The 26,273-nt window shown below is 37.3% G+C and overlaps 2 protein-coding genes across 42 annotated transcripts in view; one reads left to right on the forward strand and one right to left on the reverse strand.

The window, feature by feature from the left end:
* The window catches only part of LOC114278966 (rRNA biogenesis protein RRP5), a 151,094-nt gene extending 131,455 nt beyond the window's left edge, over positions 1–19,639 (forward strand). Inside the window, exons 5-16 of one of the 22 annotated variants that reach the window (XM_082898202.1) lie at positions 6–80; positions 218–368; positions 3,043–3,692; positions 4,477–4,552; positions 8,470–8,615; positions 16,608–16,990; positions 17,082–17,258; positions 18,092–18,188; positions 18,303–18,458; positions 18,577–18,796; positions 18,907–18,990; positions 19,125–19,639. In XM_082898202.1, the coding sequence (XP_082754328.1) occupies positions 6–80; positions 218–368; positions 3,043–3,692; positions 4,477–4,539 (939 nt within the window). In that variant the 3' untranslated portion in view covers positions 4,540–4,552; positions 8,470–8,615; positions 16,608–16,990; ... (4 more) ...; positions 18,907–18,990; positions 19,125–19,639. Of the gene's footprint in view, positions 1–5; positions 81–217; positions 369–3,042; positions 3,693–4,476; positions 4,553–8,469; positions 8,616–8,688; positions 8,875–11,444; positions 16,991–17,081; positions 17,259–18,091; positions 18,189–18,302; positions 18,459–18,576; positions 18,797–18,906; positions 19,009–19,124 lie in introns of those variants that run through there. The other 21 variants (XM_082898201.1, XM_082898200.1, XM_082898203.1 and 18 more) reach the window with 21 other exon arrangements.
* Positions 19,640–21,113: 1,474 nt separating this feature from the next.
* The window catches only part of LOC114282052 (putative elongation factor TypA-like SVR3, chloroplastic), a 100,968-nt gene continuing 95,808 nt past the window's right edge, over positions 21,114–26,273 (reverse strand). For 11 of the 20 annotated variants that reach the window (XR_014346093.1, XM_082898229.1, XM_082898224.1 and 8 more), the window contains one exon: positions 21,114–21,390. Coding sequence is in view for 17 of the 20 variants with exons in the window: in XM_082898229.1 (XP_082754355.1) it covers positions 21,169–21,390 (222 nt within the window). In the remaining 3 variants the exon portion in view is untranslated. Of the gene's footprint in view, positions 21,391–21,521; positions 21,972–24,782; positions 24,934–26,273 lie in introns of all 20 variants that reach the window. The other 9 variants (XR_014346092.1, XM_082898240.1, XM_082898234.1 and 6 more) reach the window with 3 other exon arrangements.

Below are 26,273 nucleotides of genomic sequence, written 5' to 3' on the forward strand. Positions count from 1 at the left end.
GCTAGATTACTGAAATAAAGATTTTGGAACTGAAATTGAAATTTGGATCTGGTTTCCATGGGAGGGTACATATCACAGAGGTGAATATTTTTCAATTATTATTTTTTATTTTTTTGACACAATGGTACAGTACAGTCATCTATGATTATTGTCTCTAGATTTATATGGGTTTCCAATTACTTGGCTGTATATACTAGTTAAACTTGTGTCGTGGCAGGCAAATGATGATAATGCTGTTGAAAATCCCTTTAAAGACTTCAGAATTGGACAAACACTGACCGCAGTAATTGTTTCAAAGACCAATAAATCAGAAAACAATAGGAAAAACTATCAGTGGGAATTGTCTATCAGACCTTCACTCGTTACAGGTACGAATGTCTGAAGTTTCTTTATTTATAGTCTATATCAAAGCTTTTATTCACTGGGTTCCCTCAACAGCATACTTGTCCTTTCAATATGTTAACATATCACCCAAAGTTGGTTGACATTTATTCCAAGTAGTTGAATTGGCAACACAACTTGTGTTTTTCATTCTTTCTTATCTAAGTACACCATTCTTTTCTTGTAACCTTGAATCATTTTCTACACTTCTACTCCTCCCCTTTATGCAAGCAGTATCTTGAACTTGGACTATAACCCCAGCACTAGAGCCGTTTAACTTTATTTTCCATCACAAATTGTGTTCCATCATATCTACTTATCATAGTGTTCTTCCATCTCAAAATAGTTCATCCCAGTAATGCTACTTTGTATCCTTTATTGTAGTATTTTTTTGATCAGCAACAAAGAGATTTATTAATGAACAAAAAGAAACGAGGATAAGGCATCCTCTACAAAGAGGATAAAAAAGAAAGAAAGTACACAACCCAAACAAGACTACATCAAAATCCTTCTACATGTCACACATCGACAACCAATCTCTAAAAAGTGGAACCCCTCTAAAAAGAGCATTCACCGAAGCCCAAAAGGAGGTTACATGACAAATTTTATCCCACAAAAAATCCACATCCCGAAATTTATATTCGAAAACCCGTGCATTCCTTTACAACCAAATGACCCAAAAAGTCGCAAAGATGGCACAATACCAATGCACTTTGGCCTTCTTCGATGCACCCAAAGCTCAAAAGTCAATTAGTAGCATATGCACACTGCCTTTTGGGGCCACCCACATAGCATTCTTCAAAAGAAACAATCTATGCCATAAACTCAAAGCAACTGGATAGTGCAAAAATAAATGATCCATGAACCAAGGACCACATGAACACCTTTGCCTTAAGAGGAGCACAAGTCTTTCAAATTATTTTATTAAAAGGAAATTGAGGAACTTTAGGATTATCAATGATTTTGCCAAAAAAGACTTGCAAGAAAAAATACCTGATGAATGAAGAGCCCAAACCCTTCTGTCTTCCGAAAGAGGAGCCAAAGAAATATGATTAACTTTTGACAACAAAGACATCAACTCTTCAGCTTCGCTATCATTGAGATTCCTAAAAAAATTGAAATTTCAAGAAATTGGAGCCAAAAAGAAACAAGCCATGGAAGCTATAGAACTATTATGAGACCAGGCCACTCTATATAAATGTGGAAAATTTGAAACAAAGGAAGAAGAGCCCACCCAAACGTCCTCCCAAAATCTAACAAGTTCCCATTATCCACCATCATAGAAAGATAATGAGACCAAAGTGGATAGAGATGAGAAATTGATTTCCAAGGAGCACGACAACTACCCCTAAAGACCACCTGTGAATTCCTACCATTACCCTGAATCCCATACTTGCTTCTAATAACAGAATGCCATAGTGTGTCACATTCATTTGGAAATCTCTATAACCACTTGCCAAGTAGTCATGTTTCTAGCCACAATGTTACCAATGGCCAAATCCCCCTTTTCCTTTGCGAAGGAAACTATTTCGTAGTTCACTAGATGATCCTTCTTACCCTCATCCTTACCTACCTAGAGGACCTTATCAACTTTTCTAATGATCTTGCAACCTTAATTGGAATCCTAAACAAAGATAATAAAAAAAAAAATGGAAATACCGCTTAAAACTGTCTTAACTAGAGTATATCTACCCCCACGTGAGAGTAAAGCCTTGCGTCACCCTTTCAACCTCTTGCCAATCTTTTCCACAACTGGATTCCAAAAAGATTCACTCCTAGGAGTATCCCTCAGTGGAAGTCTCAGGTACTTGAACGAAAGTACCTCAATACCACATCCTAGAAGCGAAGCCATTTGTTGAAGCTTATTAGTTGCAAATTGATGCCCACCACACTACTTTTTTTCAAATTAGCCCTGAGATCACCCCAAAAATTCTCAAAACCAAAAAAAGATCAACTATCTGGCTCTCATCCCCGGTGGAAAAAAAACGGTATACTTTATTGTAGCATGACTCACCTTATGCTATTAATTGTCTTTGTAGTTATCCCACTTGAAGATAAATTCGTTGAAATGCTTACATCTTGTAATATGTTTAACTCAGAAATAGAAAAGCTTACACCTTATATGTGTCTGTTAATAGTTGTTGGGCATTGCTCTAGGGATCATCCTCATCTGTGTATGAGCACAGATGAAAAGGCATTCACACCTGTATTTAATGTGCATCTCTTTCGTGCCTAAGCAACTGTTTTAAACACAAACACACAGACATATTTTATATGTATCTTTTTGTTGCTGTAGAAAGTAGTACTTAACTACCATGACCACTCATTTCTACTCCATTTTCCCAAAATTTGGTCCCTGAGCATGCTGCTGACTACTTGTCGTTGGATGTTTCTTATGGCTAATATATTAAAAAAGTAGATATTTTTTTATCTACTGGGTGTAGTTTTTATCCTTTTTCTCTGGTTGGGTCTATTCAAAGCAATGCTCGGTGAGATCCAAGGCCACTCCCTCAGTTTTCCTCTTTGTTCTGTTTGAGACTGCAACATGTATCAAATCAGCCCTTGCTGGTGCATTAGTTCGTCTAAGTTGCACATGACCCAAACTTTGTTCTAGTATCTGTTTTATCACTCAAGTTGATCCAAATGCAATTGCTTATCCAGGTTCTACAGAAATGGGAGGCAACACCCCCAGTTATTCAATTGGGCAACATGTAACTGGATATGTCTATAAATTGGATAGTGAATGGATCTGGTTAACAATATCTCGACATGTGAAGGCTCAGCTCCACGTTCTTGACAGTTCACGTGAACCTACTGAACTTCAGGAATTCCAGAAGCGCTATACTGTGGGGAAAGCAATATCTGGTTATATTTTAAGTGCTAATAAGGAGAAAAAGTTGTTACGTTTCGTGCTGCGTCCAATTTATTCTGTTCCTGATAGAACACTTGGTTGTGAAACTATTAAGATAGATGACACAAGCAATCACTTGAATGGGAATGTAACATACCATATTCACGAAGGTGATGTTGTGGGCAGCAGGATTTCCAAAATTCTTCCTGGTGTGGGTGGAATGCTCATCAAAATAGATCCACACCATTATGGAAAGGTCCATTTTACTGAATTGACGGACTTATGGGTTTCTGACCCATTGTCTGGATATCATGAGGGACAATTTGTCAAATGCAAAGTCCTAGAAATCAGCCATTCAGTTAAGGGAACTTTCCAGGTTGATTTGTCATTACGCACAACTTCAGATGGCATTCATTCTCAGAAGTCTACTACTGTCAGCAACAGTGAACTCAACAACATTGTAAGTATTTAGAATTACTGGTGCTTTCTTGCATCACCAAGTCAGTATATAATTAAAATTCTATTTCATTCTTTTGCACTTATCATTTTGCATTATTATTATAACCCTTCAACCGACCACCAACACCCCCCCCCCCCCCCCGCCCCTTCTTGTTTAGTGGGTGCTGCAAGCAGTCAACAAACACCCAACAAAAAATAGGAACTAATATCCCCAAATCATATTAGAAAATTGCAAAACAATGTTGAACTGACCCAAAAAAATTAACTGTCAAACAACACACCAGGGACCTGAATACCAATGGGGCCCAGAGCTTAACATTACGCTCCAATAAACCTGGCTGGTGATCCCAATTAGCCAGTCAGCACCTTCAATATCCGATGGAACTGAAAATTGCTCCACACAAAGCTGGCAATTTAGATTTCAAAAAAACTGCCCCTTTTTCTGGAAAATCATATGAAATATAATAGTCAGCTCTCTATTATTGAATCACTTGTCTTTTTTGATGAAGTAGTTATTTAAGATGTATGGTTAATAGGCCTTATTTAAATAGTTAATAGGACTTATTTAAGCTGGCAATTTAGATTTCAGAAAAACTGCCCCCTTTTCTGGAAAATCATATGAAATATAATAGTCGGCTCTCTATTATTGAATCACGTGTCTTTTTTCGATGTAGTTATTTAAGATGTATGGTTAATAGGACTTATAGTTTGTTTTCTTGGCTGAATATCAGCTTTTATTTTTATGCTTTGAATGTCATCTGTCAAATATTATTTTGAAGAGATAGCCATTTAATGATTCACAGATATTTTGCAAGCCGTGTAGAAAGTATAGAGGATCTTCATCCTAAGATGAATGTGCAGGTATTACATACTATAAATTCCTCTCTCTCTCTCTCTCTCTCTCTCTCTAAATTATTATTATTATTATTATTATTATTATTTTGTTGTCTATACTCAATATAGCCTATGACTTCTCAAAACTTCTGTCATGGTGAAATCTATCATGGTATTAACTCATGCTTTTATGGATGCCTTTCAGTTCACCATCGTGTATCTCCTCCCAAAAGTATTATTATTATTATTATTATTATTATTATTGTTATTGTTGTTGTTGTTGTTGTTGTTGTTTATTTATTTTGAGATAGGACCAAGAATCTAATTACAATATTGGTGTGGAAGGGGGGAAGTATCGAAGCTCAAAACCCAGGACATAGCATGCGAAAGGCTTTCCCTTACCATCAGCCTAGGCCTTGGTTTCATTTATTCTCTCTCCCCACCTATTTGTCTTTTTTGATGATTTTTTGTGTGAATTCGATTAGGATGCATTGTTCTATTACCTCAAATTTACATTGATTTATTAGTTTAGAAACAACATAAATTCTTGTAGTGTTTGTCAGTATTTTTCCCTTCCCATTTTGCTAGTATCATATTTTGGTGAGAATCTCAGTTTCATTGTGTTGAATATGTCGATACTAAATTTTAGTTTTTATTAATTTTGTGATCTGTTAAGTTATGGTGAGCTCATGGAGTTTCAACGTGCCATTGAAATTTTTAGTAGAAGAGAGCGGATTCTAGGGCTGCAAACCTACTAAGTCAAGCCAAGTAATAGGTTGTTGAAGTTTAGCTTGAAAACTTAACGAGCTTTAAAACATGTTTAGGCTTAGCTTGTTTACATAATGAGTCAATTTCAACGAGTTTTTAACGAGCCAAACACGAGTTGAGCGTGAGTAGTTTGGTTCATTTTGTAGCCCTAGTGGATATCGGAAATGACAAGGGTAAATGAACCACTTAACGATATTGTGACTATTACAATTTGAAAAATCACATCACATCATTAGGGCACTTAAGGAATTTTGTGACTGATTCCAACTACCGGCAACAACTAGACTTTTGTTTTGGAATTATATTGTGAATGATGAATGGAGAAGGTCCAACTAGACATTTTGATGTAACATCTATTGCATGTTAAACAAGTACGATAGGCTTTGGAAGTTCGAAACAAAGTCTAAGGGTCCCATGATCGTCAAGAAGCCTTTTTGGTCTAAAGAAAAGTGTCCATGATAGTGTTTAGTAGTTGAAGGTATTATGGTAATTTCAATAATTGTTGGAGATGGGTTGTAGGGGGAGCTTCTATTTACACCACAAATTTTACTCCTTATTTTTTTGTTTGTTTGTTTTATTTTATTTTTTTAGAGTAAATTACACTTAACCTTCCTAAAGTTTTGGAGAAAATATAGTATGTCCAACAATTTTGACATAATAACATTGACCTCCCTTTTAGTGAGGCTAAATGGACCAGAACTAATGTAGATTGTGTAAATATGTTAACATCATTTTTCTATCCATTTGGCCAAGGAATGATTGATGAAAAAGGGACTAAGTCTTACATAAATTAAAACCTTTAGGGAACTCATTGTAATTATGCCAAGATTACTGTATTTTCTCCAAACCTCAAGTGTGGTCAGTGTAATTCACATCCCTTTTTTTAATTTTTTTTTATTACAATTCTATCCTCATGTAAAATTACCCAAAAAAAAAACTCCCCTACAAATTATAAATCCTAATTTTTCAAACACCCCCAAACTGCCATTACTACTGGCAATTGCACCGACAACCAACGCCACAACCTTTCCAACTTGCTGCCATTCCTTCCTATAACCACCGCAACCTCTCTACTAACCCTGCGAACCAATACAACCTCTCCTCTCCATCTCGATGAACCACGACAACCCTTCCTCCACACCAGCAGACCACTGCAATCTCTCTCCAAAACCACCGCAACCCCTTCCCATAGCCATTGACCTACTGCGCGCACCCCCTCCCCCTTCCTCTTCCCTAGTGAACTTGTTCGATGACTCCCCAATGAACTATACCATCCTGTTCGATGACTGCTCTCCAAACAAACATGATTCATTCAACATCAAAAAATTGAACAAACGCTATTCGTTTGTCTCTGGTTATCTATATTCGAACATTGAGCATTGAACCGACGCCATGAAGCTGCAAAGAGACGATTTGTTCAACTTCGGTAGCTTGATGACAACGACTTCCTCCTTTTCTTCTCTGAGAACTCTAGATCCTCTTCCCTTCCTTTATGAAAACCCTAGATTTGAGGTTGGGGAAGGGTGAGGGGAGGCTACGAAGTGATGGCCACTTGGATAGGGAAGGTTGTATAGTGGGGTCGTTGGGTTGGGGATGGTTGCGATGTGGTGGTCCCCGAGCTTGGGAGGGCTGAGGGGGATGGAGGCTATGTAATGGTGTAGGAGGTTGGGGAGGGCTGGTGGTTGCTGTGGTTAGAGATGGTAGCTACGGCAGTTAGAGATGGTGGTTATAGCTGTTAGAGGGTAGGTTTGTGAGTTAAGATTTGGGAAGGTGCATATTTTTTAATTTTTGATGGGCTGCAAATAGAAAAAAGGTGCAAGGAGATACAGTTGTTGTGTAAGTAGAGGCTCATATTGTTTAGGTTGTCCATGGTTTGTATTTTGGATCCAATTATTAAATGGATTATGATATGGGGATAATTATTAGCAGGTCATATTGACTAGACTTATTTACTCACAAGTCCCAAGTGAATTTGTTTATTTTTTAACATATTTGCCTCTTGTTTTGATAATGAGAACATTTTCAAACTTTTTAGATGTGTTTTGTGTTTGTGGAATGATAATTTGTTAGTAGTAATGATATTGATAAATTTATCAAATTTGACTTTTGTTTGTGAATTTGTTTTATTCTTAGTTTATTTGTGTTAGTTTGTATTGAAATATGATGTGGGAAATAGTTGAATTGCATTTAAAAAAAAACATTTTTTAAGTGATAAATTTATCATTGAAAGTTGGAGTGTTCTTTTTGATAAATAAGTCCAGTCCACAGGACTAGCTTGTAACTACCCCTATTATATATATGTTTTGTTATGTGTAGAATAGTCTGAGTGGTAAAAAAGGTCAAAGTTTCTTATTTTGAATTTATGTCATAGTTGGAGTAGAATTAGAAGTCATAGTAATAGTTCGTCTAGAATTTTTGTAGTTTTAGTTTCTAAATTTGAGTCTTAATCCTTTGTTTGAGTAGGGAGTAAGGGAGTCTTTAGCCTATAAATATATGTGTACTCTCAATGATTTAATAGAGTTCAAATTATGAGAATTTAAGATTGTGTTTGTGTGTGATTGGCGTAACCCTTTCGAGGGTGAAACACCTATTTCTTCTTCTATTTCCTTTTCTTCTTCTTTTTGTACATACCCAAGTTACTATTTTCCGGTTATATCATTCATAGCCCTCAAAAAGTGCACTTTTCAGCCCGAAAATCCTTTACAATCAAACCCAAATCTAAATAGCCTCTGTTCTGAAAATCCAAAAAGCTGTCCTACATTACATTGTCTGGCAAATGACCACACTTTGACTTTGCTGATAATGTTGTATGAATTGGAAATTAGTATGTTTACTTCGTCAAGATCTTTTTCGACCGTATGATTAATTCATGATTATCAAAATAAATGAACTGATCCTCAGTTTCTTCTTCCATCAGAATCTACTTTTTGTTCTGTCCATGTGATATTTAAGTTTCAAATGTACAGTAATCATCCATTCTAATTGATTTGTTGCTTGGACAGAATATGATCAGTATGTTTTTTTTGTCATATATGTAGAATATTGTTTTGCATCAGTTCAATTAATTTAGGCTGAGCAGTGTGTTTTGTTGTCTGTTGACATTTGTTGCTTTTCATGTCATCAAATATTCATGCTTAGCACCTTAGTTTTTTATTTTTCTTTTTTGGGTTAAATAGGGCTATGTTAAGAACATCACACCAAAGGGATGCTTCATTATGCTTTCTCGGAAGCTCGATGCGAAAATCCTTCTCTCAAACTTGTCTGATGGCTATGTTGAAAATCTCGAAAAAGAATTCGCTATTGGGAAACTTGTTGTTGGCAAGTAAGTATTTCTGGTAGTACTACTTTCTGATAGATAGTTGTTAAGGAAATCTTTTGAGACACTTTGCATGCAGGGTGGCATCTGTGGAACCTTTGTCTAAGCGAGTTGAAGTCACCCTTAGGGACATCAAATGCAAGCAAAACACAAAAAAAGTGACATAAATGGTTTAAATAGTCTCCATGTTGGAGATATTGTTTCTGGCCAGATTAAGCGCATTGAATCATACGGTTTGTTTATCACAATTGATCATACAAACACGGTAATTTGGTATTTCTCTGCAAGTTCGTTCTTATGATATCCAGACTTGTAGTTTTGAACAAGAATAATTGGGTCTCAGTTTATTTATTGTAACATCTAGCCCATCAACTTCTGTCACTAAAATAATAAGCCAGTTTGTACAATCATCATATTTGTTTGATTTTACCAAACTTTGAATATAGGATGCGTTTTATGGGTAGGTGTGCCCCAACTCTTTTTAGGTTATGTAACACATGGTATTCTGCTTTGGCAGCAGACTGTATATTAGTTTGGGTTTATAATTGCATTCTTCTTCTGCCTAGGTTGGATTATGCCTTATTTCCGAGCTTCCTGATGATCATGTTGACAATATTGAAACTAAATATAGAGCAGGGGAGAGAGTTACTGTCATGACCCGAACCCGCCCCTATGGGTTGAGGCCATAACCGGCCAGTAATCTCAGATTACCTACGGCCTCCATTCCAAGTCAAAACTCATCAGAGAAAAAGGGGCCAAACGGAAGCAATTTAAAACTTTGTCCATAGAGCTGTGCTTATATGCACACCATAACATTTCAGAATTTATATGCTAATAACTCACAACAGATTATGTACTAGTACAAAACACTGTACATACAGGATCATACGAAAGTAAGTCAACCCAAGGTAACTATGTACATGTGAAGATTATTGTATTTTCTATTAGTTATTTATGGTAGTTTAGTCTATTAGATTATTAGGGTTTATTTCATTTAGGTTATATATATTGTACTCAATGATTATTCAAAATATATGAAATAGATGTTCTTTGTTATCATGGTATCAGAGCGGGTTCTGAGTCAAACCTCTAGAAGCCCTTGAGTCAACGTCTTCTTCCCTGTGATCGTCTGGTTTGATTGAAGGCTTCTAGCGACCAACAGTTCTCTCACGAATGCCTCTGCCTGGCTTCGAGACCCGACTGCCCTGTCTCGTGCCTCCCTCTTCTGTTCTGCTTCATGAATTTCATTCGTGGTTCTCTCAGTAATTTCGGCTCCAAGTCTTCGATGTCGTTCGTCATTCTTTCGTCAATCACAACTGCCTGACTCTGTTTTGATTTCTCTCTGGTCGTTCGTGGTTCTGGTCGCTGGGATTGGAACTCTCTCCTTCGCCCTTCCTCATCGTGATCTCTGGCTCACTGTATCTCTCTGACTGGTACTACTCTCTCTCTCTTCTCTTCGCACTTCGTCATCGTGGTCTCTGGTTCAGTGTGTATCTGTGTCTGGTACTATTTGTTATTTGCACTGGGTTGTTTGATTATAGCAATATGGCTGATGATAAATTGCAAGCCATCACGACTAAGTTGGATGGCACAAATTATTCTTATTGGTCTCATGTAATGAAAAATTTTATCATGGGTAAAGGTATGTGGAACTATGTTATTGGTGTAACTACTCGACCATTAGAATCCAAAGAAACTGAGGCTGATGTTGCTAAATGGGATAAGGAAAATGCACAAATTCTTACTTGGTTTCATAATTCAGTTCAAACCACTATTGGTATGAATTTCTCCAAGTATTTTACTTCTAAACAAGTTTGGGACTATTTGAAAACTATGTACCTTGAGTCTAACTTTGCAAAACAGTATGAACTTGAGATGTCCATTCGCAGTGCTAGTCGGAAAGATAAGTCCATTCAGGAATTTTATAATGAGATGACTACTTATTGGGATCAGCTTGCTCTAATGGAACCATCAGATTTGCAGTTACTTGACAGTTATACCAAGTATCAGGAGAAGCAACGTCTTGTTCAGTTTCTTATGGCCCTTCGTGATCAGTTTGAGCCACTTCGGGGCGCTATTCTTCATCGGTCCCCCTTGCCTTCTGTTGATGGTGCTGTCCGTGAGCTTATTGCAGAAGAAACTCGCTTTAAGGTGGCTCATGGTACTCCTCATTCCCAATCAGTTTTTGCCACTCCTCCGCTCTTGCCAACCCCACCATCTTCTTTATTTCAAGTTACTGGTAAGCCCAAGCCTCGGGTTTCTATGGATGAGTGCAGCTTCTGTCATCAGAAAGGTCATTGGAAACATGCTTGTCCTAAGCTGGTGCAGCCCAAAGGCTGTTCACCTGGTCCACCATCCTCTAAGCCGACATCTTCGGGATCTCGCTCATCTGCCGCCTTTTCTGCACCAGTTTTTGAGAATGGTCTATCTTCCAATATGCAGTCTATGTTTGAGCAGTTCAAGTCTTTCATGGTGGCCAATCCAGCTCTTTCGTCCCAGGCTTCCGCTATGACTACCACTCAATTAGGTTTGTCTGGTTCATCATCCTCAGGTAATATCCACACTTCGTGGATCTTTGATTCTGGTTGTTCACATCATATGACCCCTGTTGCATCTCTCCTTAGTAATTGTGTCTCCCCTCCTTCTCCTATCACTATTGCTACTGCTAATGATTCATCTATGCCTGTCTCCTCTATTGGTTCTATTTTCTCTTCCCATTTGTCTCTTTCTCCTGTATTTTATGTACCTCACCTCTCACTTAGTCTTATTTCTATTAGTCAATTATCTGATTCCAGTTTTGATGTTGTTTTCTCTTCCTCTCATTGTGTTGTGCAGGATCGGGTCTCCAAGAGGCAGATTGGGATTGAGCGTAGAGTTGGAGAACTATATATCTTGGACAGCTTACATGTTCCTTTAGATGTGTCTTCTACTGCATTGTCTTCTTTTTGTTTAAACAATAAGTCCTCTTTATTTTATATTTGGCATTCTAGGTTAGGTCATTTGTCGAGTGATCGTTTGAGGATGTTAGTTCAGTCTGGACATTTAGGCCATTTTCCCATTGCTGATATTTCAGTGTCGTGGTTGTAAACTGGCTAAAATGTCTGCTCTTCCATTTAATAAAAGTAGTTCTATTTTGTCTTCTCCTTTTCAATTGGTTCATACTGATGTTTGGGATCCTTCCCCTATAGTTACTAAGGGAGGTTCGCAATATTATGTATCTTTTGTGGATGATTATAGTCGGTTTACATGGGTTTATTTGATGACACGAAAATCTGATATTTACAAAATATATTCCAATTTTCACTCCATGATTTGCACTCAATTTTCCACCACCATTAAAGTTCTTCGTTCTGATTTGGGAGGTGAGTATTACTTGTCTGAGTTTGAGGAGTTTTTAGCTACTCATGGTACTATTCATCAATCTTGTTTAGACACTCCTGCCCAAAATGGTCGCGCTGAGCGCAAACATCGCCATCTCCTTGATACAGCTCGTTCTTTGCTACTCTCATCCTTTGTCCCTTCTGTCTTTTGGGGAGAAGCTATGCTCACTGCTGCATATCTTCTCAATCGGATGCCTACTCTTCTCTCCGGCTCATCTCCGTATGAGCGTCTTCTTGGTGTTACTCCCAATTATTCTCTTCTTCGTGTTTTCGGTTCTACATGCTTTGTGCTCCTTCCTAAACGGGCGCGCTCTAAGCTTAGTCCTCGTTGTGTCCTATGTGTCTTTTTAGGGTATGGCATTAATCAGAAAGGTTATCGGTGCTATGATCCTGCCACCAAAAAGCTTTATGTGTCTAGGCATGTCACTTTTTTGGAAAAACTACCCTACTACACTATACCTTCCACCCATGTCCTTATTACCAAGGAGGAAGTGGTTCACGTTGACCCATTTCCTTCTGATGTTTCTTCTGATGAGTTTGTTTCTGATCTTGAGATCTCTACCTTGCCTCCTTCTAGTACCTCTAATATCTCGGCAACTCCTCCCTCTCCAGCTCCCGCTTCCCCTGCTCCTCTTCTTGTTTATCAGCGTCGCAAAGCACTTCCGAGTTCGTCTGTCTCTAGCTCTACTGTCCCTCCAGCTGTTTCTTTGGATCCCGCTCCTCCTGCACGTCGTTTTTCCACGCGTGATCGTCATGCTCCGAACTGGTATGGTTTTGGTAATACATGTTTTTCCCTTTCATATCAGTCTTTTCTTTCTTGTCTTCATACTTATTTTGAGCCTAGGTCCTACAAGGAAGCTTGTCATGATCCCAATTGGATTGCTGCCATGAATGACGAGTTAACTGCTTTAGCTAACACTCAGACTTGGGATTTGGTTCCATTACCTACTGGCAAGAATATTGTAGGCTCTAAATGGGTCTATAAGGTCAAAACCCTTTCTGATGGTTCTTTGGAACGATACAAGGCTCGTTTGGTTGCCCAGGGCTTTTCTCAGGAGTATGGGATTGATTACGATGAGACTTTTGCCCCCGTTGCCAAGATGACTACTGTTCGCACTCTTATCTCTGTTGCTGCTGCCCATCACTGGTCTTTGTTTCAACTTGATGTCAAAAATGCCTTTCTGAATGGGCATCTTGCAGAGGAAGTAAATATGCGCCCTCCACCGGGTCTCTCACACCCTCCTGGTGTGGTTTGTCGTCTTCGCCGTGCTCTCTATGGTCTTAAGCAGTCTCCTCGTGCTTGGTATGAGCGATTTCACTTTGTTGCACTTCAGCTTGGGTTTTGCCCTAGTCATCATGATTGTGCTCTATTTGTTCGGCGTACTTCTGTTGGCCTTGTTCTTCTTCTCTTATATGTGGATGATATGATCATCACAGGCTCTGATTGTAATATTATTGAGGAGGTTAAGCATCAGTTGTTTCAGGAGTTCGAGATGAAAGATTTGGGGTCTCTTCGATATTTTCTTGGTATTGAGGTTGCTACTTCTCCTACTGGGTATCTTCTTTCTCAGACTAAATATGCCCGTGATATTCTTTCTCGTGCCAATCTCACTGATGATAAGATTGTCGACACTCTTCTTGAGTTGCATGCTAAGTTTTCTGCTTCTGATGGCGTTCCTCTTGAGGATCCCACTTTGTATCGTGAGTTGGTTGGGTGCCTTGTTTATCTCACCGTTACTTGTTCGGATATCTCCTATGCTGTGCACATTCTCAGTCAGTTTGTTTCTGCTCCTCGCTCCACACACTGGGCTGCCTTACTCCGTACTCTGCGTTACCTTTAGGGCACTTTGTTGCAATGTCTGCTGTTATCCGCCTCTTCGGACTTGACTCTCCGTGCCTACGCTGACGCTGATTGGGCCGGTGACATCTCTGATCGCAAATCCACTTCTGGTCTTTGTGTTTTCCTTGGTGATTCTCTTATATCTTGGAAAAGTAAGAAACAGTCTGTTGTAGCTCGTTCCACTGTTGAGGCTGAGTATCGTGCCATGGCTCATGCTACTTCCGAGATAGTCTGGCTTCGTTGGCTTCTCTCTGATATGGGCATGTCTCTTTCTGATCCGACTCCGTTGTATTGTGATAATCAGAGTGCTGTTCAGATTGCTCATAATTCAGTCTTCCATGAGCGGACCAAGCATGTTGAAATCGATTGTCACTTTGTCCGACAACATCTTCAGGCTGGCACTATTTCTCTTCCTTTTGTTCCGTCCTCTCTTCAGTTGGCCGATTTTTTTACAAAGACTCATATTGTTGCTCGTTTTCGTTTTCTTCTTAGCAAACTTTCGATGCTTTCTGCACTCGCATCCTCAGTTTGAGGGGGTGTGTGAAGATTATTGTATTTTCTATTAGTTATTTAGGGTAGTTTAGTCTATTAGATTATTAGGGTTTATTTCATTTAGGTTATATATATTGTACTCAATGATTATTCAAAATATATGAAATAGATGTTCTTTGTTATCAGTACAGACATATACGAAGACTTTGCCAACATAACTGCATAAAACAAAATGACAAAAGGCGAAGTCAGTCTCGTGCGTGAGACTTTTGGCTGACTCTTCAAAACTCTGACTGTTTCTCACAATTTCACCGGGGCTGATTTTGGACATCCCTTAGCTCACCTACATGTACATGAATGAGTATGAGCGAATGCCCAGTGAATAATATCAAATAAGCAAGTTACATAAGCAATTATTGAAACAATACAGCGGACAGCCTTCGGCCCAATCATTTTTTTCAAGCGGCCTTAGGCCCAATCATTCTTTTCAATCAACGTGCAAAGCTTATATGGAAGTAACAATTGGACAATAGCATACTACAAATATCTTGTTAAGATATTACTCACAGTGATCGGTTGATTGGTTCGCCCTGGAACTCGACTCTACACATGCCATGAACATAGAAGGGTCATTAACAATTCAATCCGTACAAAATTCACATTTTTCCTCTTTAGGCTTCATTCTTATCCCTTTAACTCATTTACAATGCTTAACATATGCCTAAGAGTGCTTGCAAGTAAAAGAGAACGGAAAACAGAACATGGAATGCAAAAACAGAATTTCAGAAATCAGGGTCCCAGCTCGAGCGTGGACATACCTGCTCGAGCGGACCCGTAAGGCCTGCAAAAGTACTGGTTGCATGAAAGATACGCTCGATCGCGCATTCTGGCGCTCGAGCGGAAGGCCTATCTACAATGCTACCTCGCTCGAGCGGACACCAAGTCTGCAAAAAGTGCTGGGAGGACGAAATTCACGCTCGAGCGGCCGTTTCCCCACTCGAGCGGTATTCAAACTTTCTGGAAATTCCAGAACTGTTCTTGGAGTTCAAATTCAATGTTCAAAGGTCTCAATTCATGATTTTTGGCTCAACTTCATATATTTATGTACTAACATGGTACAAGCATCAAAGCACATCATCATGGAGCTCAATTTCAAGAATTAAACACATGTATGTCTCAAATTGACACTAGACTCCCTTCCATCATACACATTCATGCATTCAAAGCTCCTATCTTCACAAATTGTACATGCATGTGATTTATTCCTCTCATTCTCAACTTAGTTAGTACAAAAGATGATTATAACATGAGCTTTAACCAAAATCTACATGAATCATGTGTTTCAAGCCCAAACATGCAAGTTCAAGGCAATTATCTACATGCATGCATATATAGTCTTCTAATTCAACTAGACCAACTCAAATCATGCTCTTGATCACCAACAAGTCTTGAGCTTACAAAATTACAAATTCAAACTTATGAATTCAAGGTCAATTACCTACCTAGAGGCCCAATTCTTCCAAGCTATGGCAAATTCTTGGGTTTAATCCTCCAATTCTCCGAGTTCTTGCCCAAACCTTCAATCCCCTACTCTCTCTTCCTCTAACCGACCCTCTCTTCTCCTCTTTGAATTTGATCAGCCAAAAATGAGGATAGGGAGAGAGAGATTGAGTGTATAAAGCCCCCCCCCCCCCCCCACTCAACCATTATTTTAATATAAAACAATTGGGCACTTAAATCATTAATTTTATCTAATTAATTTGGTCCAAATCAATTTCTAATTAAATTTCACCGTAGGCTCTAAAAATTATGCTAATCACAGTGGCGTAATCAATTTCGGGTTCTATGGCCGATAAGGCCCTCAATTTAATTTTCGAAGCGGAAAATCAAACAGATATTCCTACGGTGAACAGATAGAAATTCAAAACCACATATTTTCACATAATGACACACAATACTATATTAAACACCTAATCATACTCATATTAAGGACCAATTACATATTACAGAGCAGGGGTATCATAGTTACATCAATGGTTTTGAAGGTATACAATTGCATGTCAAGCTTTGCAAGCAGTATCATTGTTGTGTTATGATTGCTGAATGGTGATTATTGTAACCTCTTTCTAGACTCTGGAGAACATGTATCTTGATTCAAATGAATAATTTCTCTTAAATATTATCTAAAATAGGAACAGCTGCTATGGAACTTCCGCCAGTTTGAGTAACTCTGTGGCTACAGAAGTTGTATTTTTTATTTTCTTCTGTTTTTCAAACTATTATCAGGATAGACAACGAATTTCTCTTGGGATGAAGAATTCATATTTTATGAGCAATTATGACATTCAAGCTCCTTCAAAGCAGAAGTATGATGATGCCATTGAGGAAAAAGATCACATGGTGGGTACTCAGTTAACAATGTTGCCAGATAGAGGCTCATTGGGGATGCAGAATTTGGACTTTGAATGTGAAAATGGGCAGCATCTTCTTCTTGCTGAAGTGGAAGCGAGGGCTTCTATTCTTCCACTTGAGGTCCCTCTCGATGATATAGAGAAATCAGACATGGTTAATGCTGCTTGTCAAAATATAGAGCACGTTGATGATGCTGATGCTGATGCTGTAGATCAAAAGAATAAAAGCCAGGCAAAGAAGAAAGCCAATGAAGAGAGGTAATTTTTTTGTTCACTTATTTTCATGATTTTCTTATAAAAGGCTGTCTGTCTCAGTTTTCCTGTTAAGAATGGAAATTGTTCTGCTCAGGGAACGAGAAATTAGGGCTGCTGAAGAAAGGCTATTAGAGAAAGATATTCCAAGAAGTGCTGATGAATTTGAGAAAGTGGTTAGAATTTCCCCAAATAGCAGCTTTGTCTGGATAAAGTACATGGCATTTATGCTTTCTTTGGCTGATGTTGAGAAAGCCCGCTCAATTGCTGAGAGGTAATCATTTAGCTGTATTATTAGTTTCCAATTTGCTCTGGCAAAAACATATGGAGCGTTTTTTTTTTCTGCATTTGTATTTTTATTTTATTTTTAAAATCTTATTTGAAATTCTTGCTTCAAGCAAAACATTTTGTCCCTAAATGTGTCTTTTTATTGTTGTTATTCTCCTTATTATGATTTATTTTTTAACAGGAAATACTGAAAGTTATTAACAATGGGATCCGATCCACTGCCTGCTTTTATCAATGTTATAATAAGCATTTCTCCGGTAGTATGAAGAAAGAAAATATTCAAATTGAGCTGAGATAATTGAGACAAAGGCTTGTTTAATTTGAGTTGAAAAGTAAACGCTAAACCTTAAATTTTCAAAATAACGAGACTGATTTGTTGAGTGGATAGCCACATGGCACATAGGAGTGCATGGTCTTGTGTGTAAGCTTTTGTTTGTCAAGAAAAAGCGAGAATATCTGAACAGGATGTGAAAGTGGATTAGGGATCTTGGGCTTGAAGCAGAGAATTGACATTATTATGGGTCCTGAATTGCATTTCTGCTTTCTGGTCACGTGATGTCTTATTGTATTGATTTGTTCCTTTTTTTTTCTTTGTTTCTTTCTTCTTTGGTTTCATTTTTCTCTACATTCAAATTTTTTGGTTTTACCTTATATTCCCTTCATCAAATATGCTGTGGTTGAACTGACAAGCCATTTTTTGTGTCAGCAGTAGCTAGTTGCATCAAAAAAATAAAATAAATGCACATCCACAAATTGGCTTTTATGTTCATAATGTGTGTTAGTTTGCTTCTCACTCTATGTCTGTGTCGTATTCTTTAGGGCTTTGAAGACAATAAACATCCGAGAAGAATCTGAGAAGTTGAATGTATGGGTGGCTTATTTTAATTTAGAGAATGAATATGGATATCCTCCAGAGGTAAAATATATATACTATACATGTATATCCTTTTGCCTTGTTTCCAAAAAACTCTCACCATCAGTATCATTTCAATAGCTCTAGGAGTTTTCTTACTTTAGTTTTTCTCTTCAGGACGCCGCTTCAAAAATATTTGGAAGAGCATTGCAGTATTGTGATCCCAAAAAGGTGCATCTGGCACTGTTGGGAATGCATGAAAGGATTGAGCAACACAAGTTGGCTGACGAGCTTCTCAGCAAAATGAGCAAGAAGTTCAAGCATTCATGCAAGGTATTTTTATGATATAATAAACTAGAGTATTGTTATTGTTTTTTCCTCGAGCGGCGGAGCTATCAAATTAATCTACTAGACTTCACTATACGTTTTTTATTAATTTTATTTTTTATAGGTTTGGCTAAGGCGGATTCAGTGGCTTTTGAATCAAAATCGGGATGAAGTTCAGTCTATTGTAAAACGAGCTGTTGTATGCCTTCCCCATTAAGTTCCTCTCGCAAGCAGCTATTCTAGAGTTCAAATGTGGGGTTCCTGATAGAGGGCGATCCATGTTTGAGGGAATGCTTCGCGAGTACCCAAAGAGAACAGATTTGTGGAGCATTTATCTTGATCAAGTAAAAATCCTTTTCTTCTATTTCTGTTGTTTATTTTTAACAATGAATGATAAAAAAATATAGTTTGCTTTATGCATTAAAATTTGTCTTAAAAAAAAATTAACAAACAGGAAATTTGACTTGGTGATGTGGATGTGATTCGTGCATTATTTGAGAGGGCAACAAGTTTGAGCCTGCCACCTAAAAGGATGAAGGTGTGTGCAACTTAACTGGTTGGTTGTGTTTGTTTTTGTTTTTTTGTTTTTTTTCGTGCTCATGCTAAAGATTTAGTTTTTGAGACTTTCCTTGTCACATGAGTGAGTGAATAAGTGGTTTGTTGGAAATGCAGTTCTTATTCAAAAAGTATTTGGAGTATGAAAAGTCTGTAGGTGATGATGAAGAAAGGATTGAATCTGTTAAGAGGAAGGCGATGGAATATGTTGAGAGGTAGTCTTGCTTGATGAAGATGAAGATGAAGATGAAGATGAGGATGAGGTTGTTTCGCATTTCAACGGGAATCATCCATTGGGTACAGTCCAAAGTATTATGACATCCGCTCGATCGCTCACCCACTCAATATTTGCAATAGGAGGATGAGCAGCAGCAGCACGACAGTTAGAAATAGATGGCATAAATAACTAATAACCATCCTCCTGTTTGTCTCATGATTGTGTATGCTTTTTGTTTAATTAATTATTCACTGAACGTCTTTGTTCTCTCTCTCTCTCTCTCTACATTAAGGTTTCTTTTATTTTTTATTTTTGTTTCGGTGTCCTGAACAACACTTTACACTAGTGGGTGAGTATCACCCAATAAATGTCATGTTAAATCTATAAAATATACATTTTGATTTTGAATTAAAAATATAGTGTCTATTGCTTTAGTGGTAGAAGTATTGTTTATTAGACCAATGATTTTAGGTTCAAGCCCCTTTCACCACCTTAATATTTAATTTTATATTTCTCTAAGAAATATGGGACACATGGCATAAAAAGAAGGTTTGGACATCAAGTAACATGTTCACTTTATGGGGGTGTTTGGCAAGTTGGTTTTAGCCTTTTTTTTCTGGGTTAAAATTTACGAAAGGACAAAATATGCTAAAATAATTAATAAGACAATGTTAAAATTTATAATCATTTCACTTTTTCTCTTACAAACATCACATTCAACTACAAAAAAAATCTATTTTCTTAAACATAGATTTTTAGCTTACTAAAATAGTTAAAAATTAAAATAACCTACTAAAATAACAACTTTTCAAACACTCACTATATATAGTTGAATAAAAATGACACGGGTAACCATATTACTTGATGTGAAAATGATTTGGATCGGACACTTGAATTACAAGCCTCATTTGGAAAACCTTTTGTCAATTAAGACCCAGCACTGATTCAGTGCTCTAAAATGGTAGTACTAATGCCAGCTCTAATGAGCTGGCAATGCACGAAGAAATAAAACAAAAAACAAAAAACAAAGGCTAAACTATCACACCAGTGATGGAGTCCACATGGTGTCATATCATTAGTGGTGAATTAGTGGTCTGAAGCATTTTTCATTAAGAAGTTATTAAAGTTTCTTAATATTATATCCACACTCTAAATCCTTAGATTTTACAATGGAACATAGGAGGGAAGAACAAAGAGAAATATTTTGTGGAGATTTTGTGTAAACTCCCATACGAATAATGCATATATTATTTTTTCTCTCTATATCAGATGTATAGAGATTCTCTACCAATAGAGGCGGAGTTGTAATCTCCCAAAACTCAAACACTTCCCGAAAGATAATCTTTTAATTATCTTATTTACAAATCATGTGAATTATCAATAATCCATATGGACATTCCATGGGTAATGGGTCGAGTCAAAACCGACTCAATTTCTAACATCTTCCACTCGTCCACATCATTGGTTATATTTGCAACTATCATTTTGTCAATCTCTCATTCAATCTACTACTCATACAAAAAAATAAAGCGTCCGACTTAAGAAGGTGTAAAGGGAAGAGTGCAATATTAAGTCACCATGAACTAACCTTCACTCAAAATATCTAGTTCACACCCCAGATTCATTGGATCACACGAGGTCAGACATTTCAAAACCCCTCGTGAGTCATAGTTCATAAACATGCCTAACCTCAACACTATATATGTACTCATGATTATATAATGATCTCAAATCTGACACAATCGCTCGGTGTGATGACCTAAACCCGCCCCTATAGGTTTAACATTGTAACTGGCCAGTAATCCTGGGATTACCAAAGGCCTCTGAAACAGTTTAACAAAAAGCAAATACAATCATATAATGTCTATAGAGCTATGCAGACGTACATGGAACAAAAAATTTGAAACTTCTATTTACATATATGATATCATTGTCACATTAGCCTTACGTCATCTTATATACAGATAAATCAAAATGGGCCTTAGCCCAATAAACAGAGTGTATAAGAACTTGATTAGACTTAAACAAAATAAACAAAAGGCTTAAATGTAGTTCACAAATTTCGACCACTTGAAGCATTCCGGGAACCTCCTTGGGAGGCGCACAGGTTGGCTGACACAAAATAGATCTAGGTAGCAACTTAGGTCTGATCACGCGCCTGATCACCTACATACATAAATAATACAATGAGTTAGAGCCTAGTGAATAACAACAGAGTAAAGGGTTTATGAATGATGTATAAAATAGATTCAGAAATCAGATTTCAGATCAGAACAAATTCAGATTCACATACTTACACAAATTTCTCAACCAGTTATACGTGGTACAACCATTAGCTAACAAATCACTTGGTTATAAAGACCCACATTCACTTGGGATGGTCATAAAGACCCACATTCACTTGAGATAGTCATAAAGACCCACGTGCAGATCATATAAGCAGTTATGCATAACCAGTTCCATGGATGGAACCCACTTGAAACCCTGGTTTTAGGTCACACATATCACATGAACACTTGATACTAAGGATGTTATGAATACATTGCTGAAAAAATGGACAACCATTCATGATTCTCAAAATAGCATTTATAAAACAAATCATATCTTAGTTACGACAAAATGGATTTAAATCCAATACAGTTAAAGCCCTAGGCTTGTACAAAAGGAATACAACAAAATAAACAAAATGAAGCTTTTACTTCCAAGTCCTCCCAATCTATTTCCTTGCAGAGACATATCATCAGCACCTGAAAATGGTTTTCCCACATAGGGTGAGCCAAAACCCAGTAGAAATAATCCAACACAATATATAAATCTTAACAAAGATATAAGGGTGAAATATACACGCAATGCTTGTGTCAAAACATTTTATATCTTTTTCCAAAAACCATGTAATGCCAGCTTTATACCAGAATTCATAAGTCACTTCCTTTACAATAGAAACAGGGCAGTGAATTACACTTTGGGAATCTCAAAACAATATCAACCTTTCACAGAAATTTCGTCTGCGAGAAACCGTAAATCGGCACCTATATAAACGTAGGCTGTACAAGCACTATTATTGTCATTTCATGAAAATTTCGTCCACGGGATCGGCACCTATGTATATGTGATAACCCTGTTCCTTATTATGCTAATTGGTCCTTATCATGAATTTGATTATGTGAAAATATGTGATTTTGAATTTCTATCTGTTCATCATAAGAATATCTGTTTGATTATCTGCTTTGGAATTTAAATTGAAGGCCTTATCGGCCACAAAACCCGAAATTGACTACGCCATTGTGACTAGCGTGATTTTTAGAGCCTACGGTGAAATTTAATTAAAAATTGATTCGGATCAAAATAATTAGATTCAAAACGATTAATTAAGTGCTCAATTATTTAATATTGATAATTTGATTTAGTGGGGTTATATAAAGGGCCATATACACTTAATTTCTCTCTTTTATTCAACTTGGCTGATTTAACTCTAAGAAAAGGAGAAAGCGTCGGCTTAGAGAGAGGGAGAGCTCACAATTGAAGTTTGATCTTGAAAGCTTGGAAATCTTGAAGATTACTCAAGAATTTGCTATAGATTGAAGGAATTGAACCTCTAGGTAAGCAAGTGAGCATGAATTCAGAAGTATAAGTTTGTAAATTGTGTATTCAAGCTAGTTGGGTAATCAAGAGTAAGAATTGAAATGAAATTGAGTTGATCATGTTGAATTGAAGGTCAATGTATGCATGCATGTGTGTAATTGCTTTGAATTTGCATGTTTGAGCACAAAATGTATGATCCATGTAAGATTTTAGTTGAAGCTCATGTTTTTGACCATCTCTTCATCATCTAAGTTGAGAACAAAAGTTGTGTTCCACATGCATGTACCATCCATGAGAATATGAGTTTGAAATACATGGAATTGTTATGATGGAAACAAGTTTGGTGTAATTTGGAACATGCATGTAGGTAATTCATGGAATTGAGCTTCATAATGTTGTAAATTGGTGTTTGTACCATGTTAGTACATGTATATGTGGAGTTTGAGCTAAAATCATGTATTTAGAGCCTTTGAATTTCAAGTTTGAGCTCAAGAAAAAGTTCTGGAAAACCCAGAAAATTTGATGTCCGCTCGAGCGGGAGAACCGCCGCTTGAGCGTAAAATTTGGGCTTCCAGTATTTTTTTGCAGGCATGGTGTTCGCTCGAGCAGAGAAGTTCACGCTCGAGCAGGGAGCCATGTAGTGAGGCCTTCCGCTCGAGCGCCAGAATTCACGATCAAGCGTAAAAATGACATAACCAGCACTTTTGCAGGCCTCAGGGGTCCGCTCGAGCGGGGAAGTCCACGCTCGAGCAGGGACCCCTGTTTCTAAAATTTTGAAAGTGCATTATGTGTTTCGTTTCCCGTTCTCTTTCACTCCTAAGTACTCTTAGGCATGCATTAAGCATTGTAAATGAATTAAAGGGACAAAAATGAAGCCTAAAGAGGAATGTGTAAATTAAAAACGGATTGAATCGGTTGTGACTCATATGTGTTATGTGATGTGGGTCAAGCTCCAGGGCAAATCAACCAGCCGATCACTGTGAGTAATATCTTAATAAAGATATTTGAAATATGTTGTTTGTCCAATTACTTACTTCTATGTAAGTCTTATAAGTCCATTAATTTAAATGGTGGACAATGTTTGCTATGCCAAATGAATGGGCCAAATGCCAGTTTGATACGAATGAATGAATGGGCCGAAGGCCAGTCTGACATGAATGAATGAATGGGCCAGAGGCCAGTATGATCTGAATGATAGAATGAGTGGGTCAGAGGCCAGTATGATCTGAATGAAAGAATGAATGGGCCAGAAGCCAGTCTGACATGAATGAAAGACAAATGGGCCAAAGGCCAGTTTGACATGAATGGATTGGGCCCGAGGCCGTCCGATGTGTTTGGAACCACAGTCACTTACTAGATAGAAATATGAATTGGGCCTAAGGCCGTCTAATGTATATATTGTTCCAATGTATCTTCTTTAATTGATATTATTCACTGGGCTTTCGCTCACGCTCATTCATGTGCTTGTAGGTGAGCCAAGAGAGGTCCAAACCCAGCCTCAATGAAGTTTGTGTGAAACAACCAAGGTTTTGAAGAGTCAACCCTCATGTCTCACGAACGAGACACGTCTTCGCCCTTTTGCTACCTTATGTCATTTTGTCATATTGGAGAGGACTTTGGATACGTTTGTATATAGTTTTGATTGGTTGACTTAGACTTATATGATCCTGTATGTACAGAGCTTTGTGTTAGTACATATTTTGATGTGAGTTATTAATATATGTATATATATATGTATGGTTTGTCATGTGCCATGTAAGCACAACTCTATGGACAAAGTTTTAAATTACTTCCGTTTGGCCCCCATTAACTCTGTTAAAATACGTTTGGTTTGGTTTGAGGCCGCAGGTAATCTTATGATTACTGGCCGGTTATATCCTTAACCCATGGGGGCGGGTTCGGGTCATGACAGTATATGCTGTGACTCTTATTTGTATTGTTCTGAACTCGCAGCATAGCTTATACTTAAAACTTACATGTTCTCTGTCAATATGGTAATATGCAAAGTACCCCTTCCACTAATAATGAATGTATCTGCAGTTTCACCATCTTCAACTTTCATGGCCAAATTTTCTCAAGCTCACGATAGAGACGATCTCTTAAGTTTCTACTAGTAACATACTTTCCCTAAGAGCAAACATTGAAAATAGCAAACTGTCAATGCCAGACCACAATGAGGAAATGCTTATTAACTGCAAATGTTGATTATACAACCTAAGTAAGGCACATGAAGCAGCTAGGTTCTTATTGCCACAGAGAGAAATAGAAGAGTTAAAAATTGAGAAAAATGAAGTAAAACATGATTAAAACACACATAAGGAATGGGAACCACCAAACCAGGAAGAAATAAGAAATTATATTAAAAGTTTAAAATAACCTACTGAAAAGGTTTGATAAATAAAATGGAACACACAAGAACTATAATGATTAGTCCAACTAAGGGAACAATTAAAGAATCTTGTAAAAAATGTCATGTATCATCTTCTCAAAAAAGGCTTCAAGACCATAGAGAAAAAGAAAAACCCACTAACTACATTTCCCATAATTTTTTCCTCGTCTTTTCCTAGCAGGTCTTTTTTTTTTTTCTTCTCAAAAGTTCCCAATGAATTTTCCTGAAGGTTCTAGACATTTCTAAAATGTTTCCAGTGGTTTCCCCTAAAATTTTTAGGATGTTCCATTACATACAAAGGTGAAATAGTAAGAGAGTTTTGTACAGTCCTATGTAAAATTACATCAACGCTGTGTTTGGATCAAGCATTTGAGGGAGAACTGGTGAAGGGAAAGGAAAAAATAAGGGAAAGTGAATAATATAAACTAAATTTCTGGATTTGCTGTTTCTAGACGAGTCCCATAACTCTGTTTTGCTGGTTTTGCACCATATGCATTTCTGGATTGCATCAATATTTATTATGTAATTGTCAACTAACATCATAGTAGATGAGTGGCCCTCATGTTCTTTTTACAGTCATATTTTTTTTATTGTATATTTGATTTATTTTATGGATCCATTGTATTTTGCTTGATAATTCTAAATTTGTTAAGATTCTTTCTACTTTTCTTGAACCTCGATTGCAGTGTATTACCCTACATGGAGTCAACACATCATGACCAATCATACCAATTTGCTCCTAGACAAAGACCAAGAGAGAGACTTTGAACCATGATGGCTGTAGCATGTTTCAGCTCTAGCCTTGGCATGAATTGGAAAATTTGTTTTCTTGTGTCTATGCTGTCTAATTTTCCAAAATCTCAATCAAAGTACTTCTTTGAACTGCTGTAGCATTTGTTAAACGGATACGCATTAACAAGAAGTGCCCTTCTATCCAGAAAAAACTTTGTTCTCTATTAGTCACTAATAGATTTAGTTGCTTTAAAAATTAAGAAATCATGAGGCTTGAGCTTCACTCATGCAGAGATTCCAATAGCACGATTCAAGCATTCATGCTTTGTTATTCTTAGGACACTGA

This window comes from Camellia sinensis, chromosome 12 (genome assembly GCF_055761805.1).
Source record: "Camellia sinensis isolate YWXY chromosome 12, ASM5576180v1, whole genome shotgun sequence".
NCBI classification, from domain to species: Eukaryota; Viridiplantae; Streptophyta; class Magnoliopsida; order Ericales; family Theaceae; genus Camellia; species Camellia sinensis.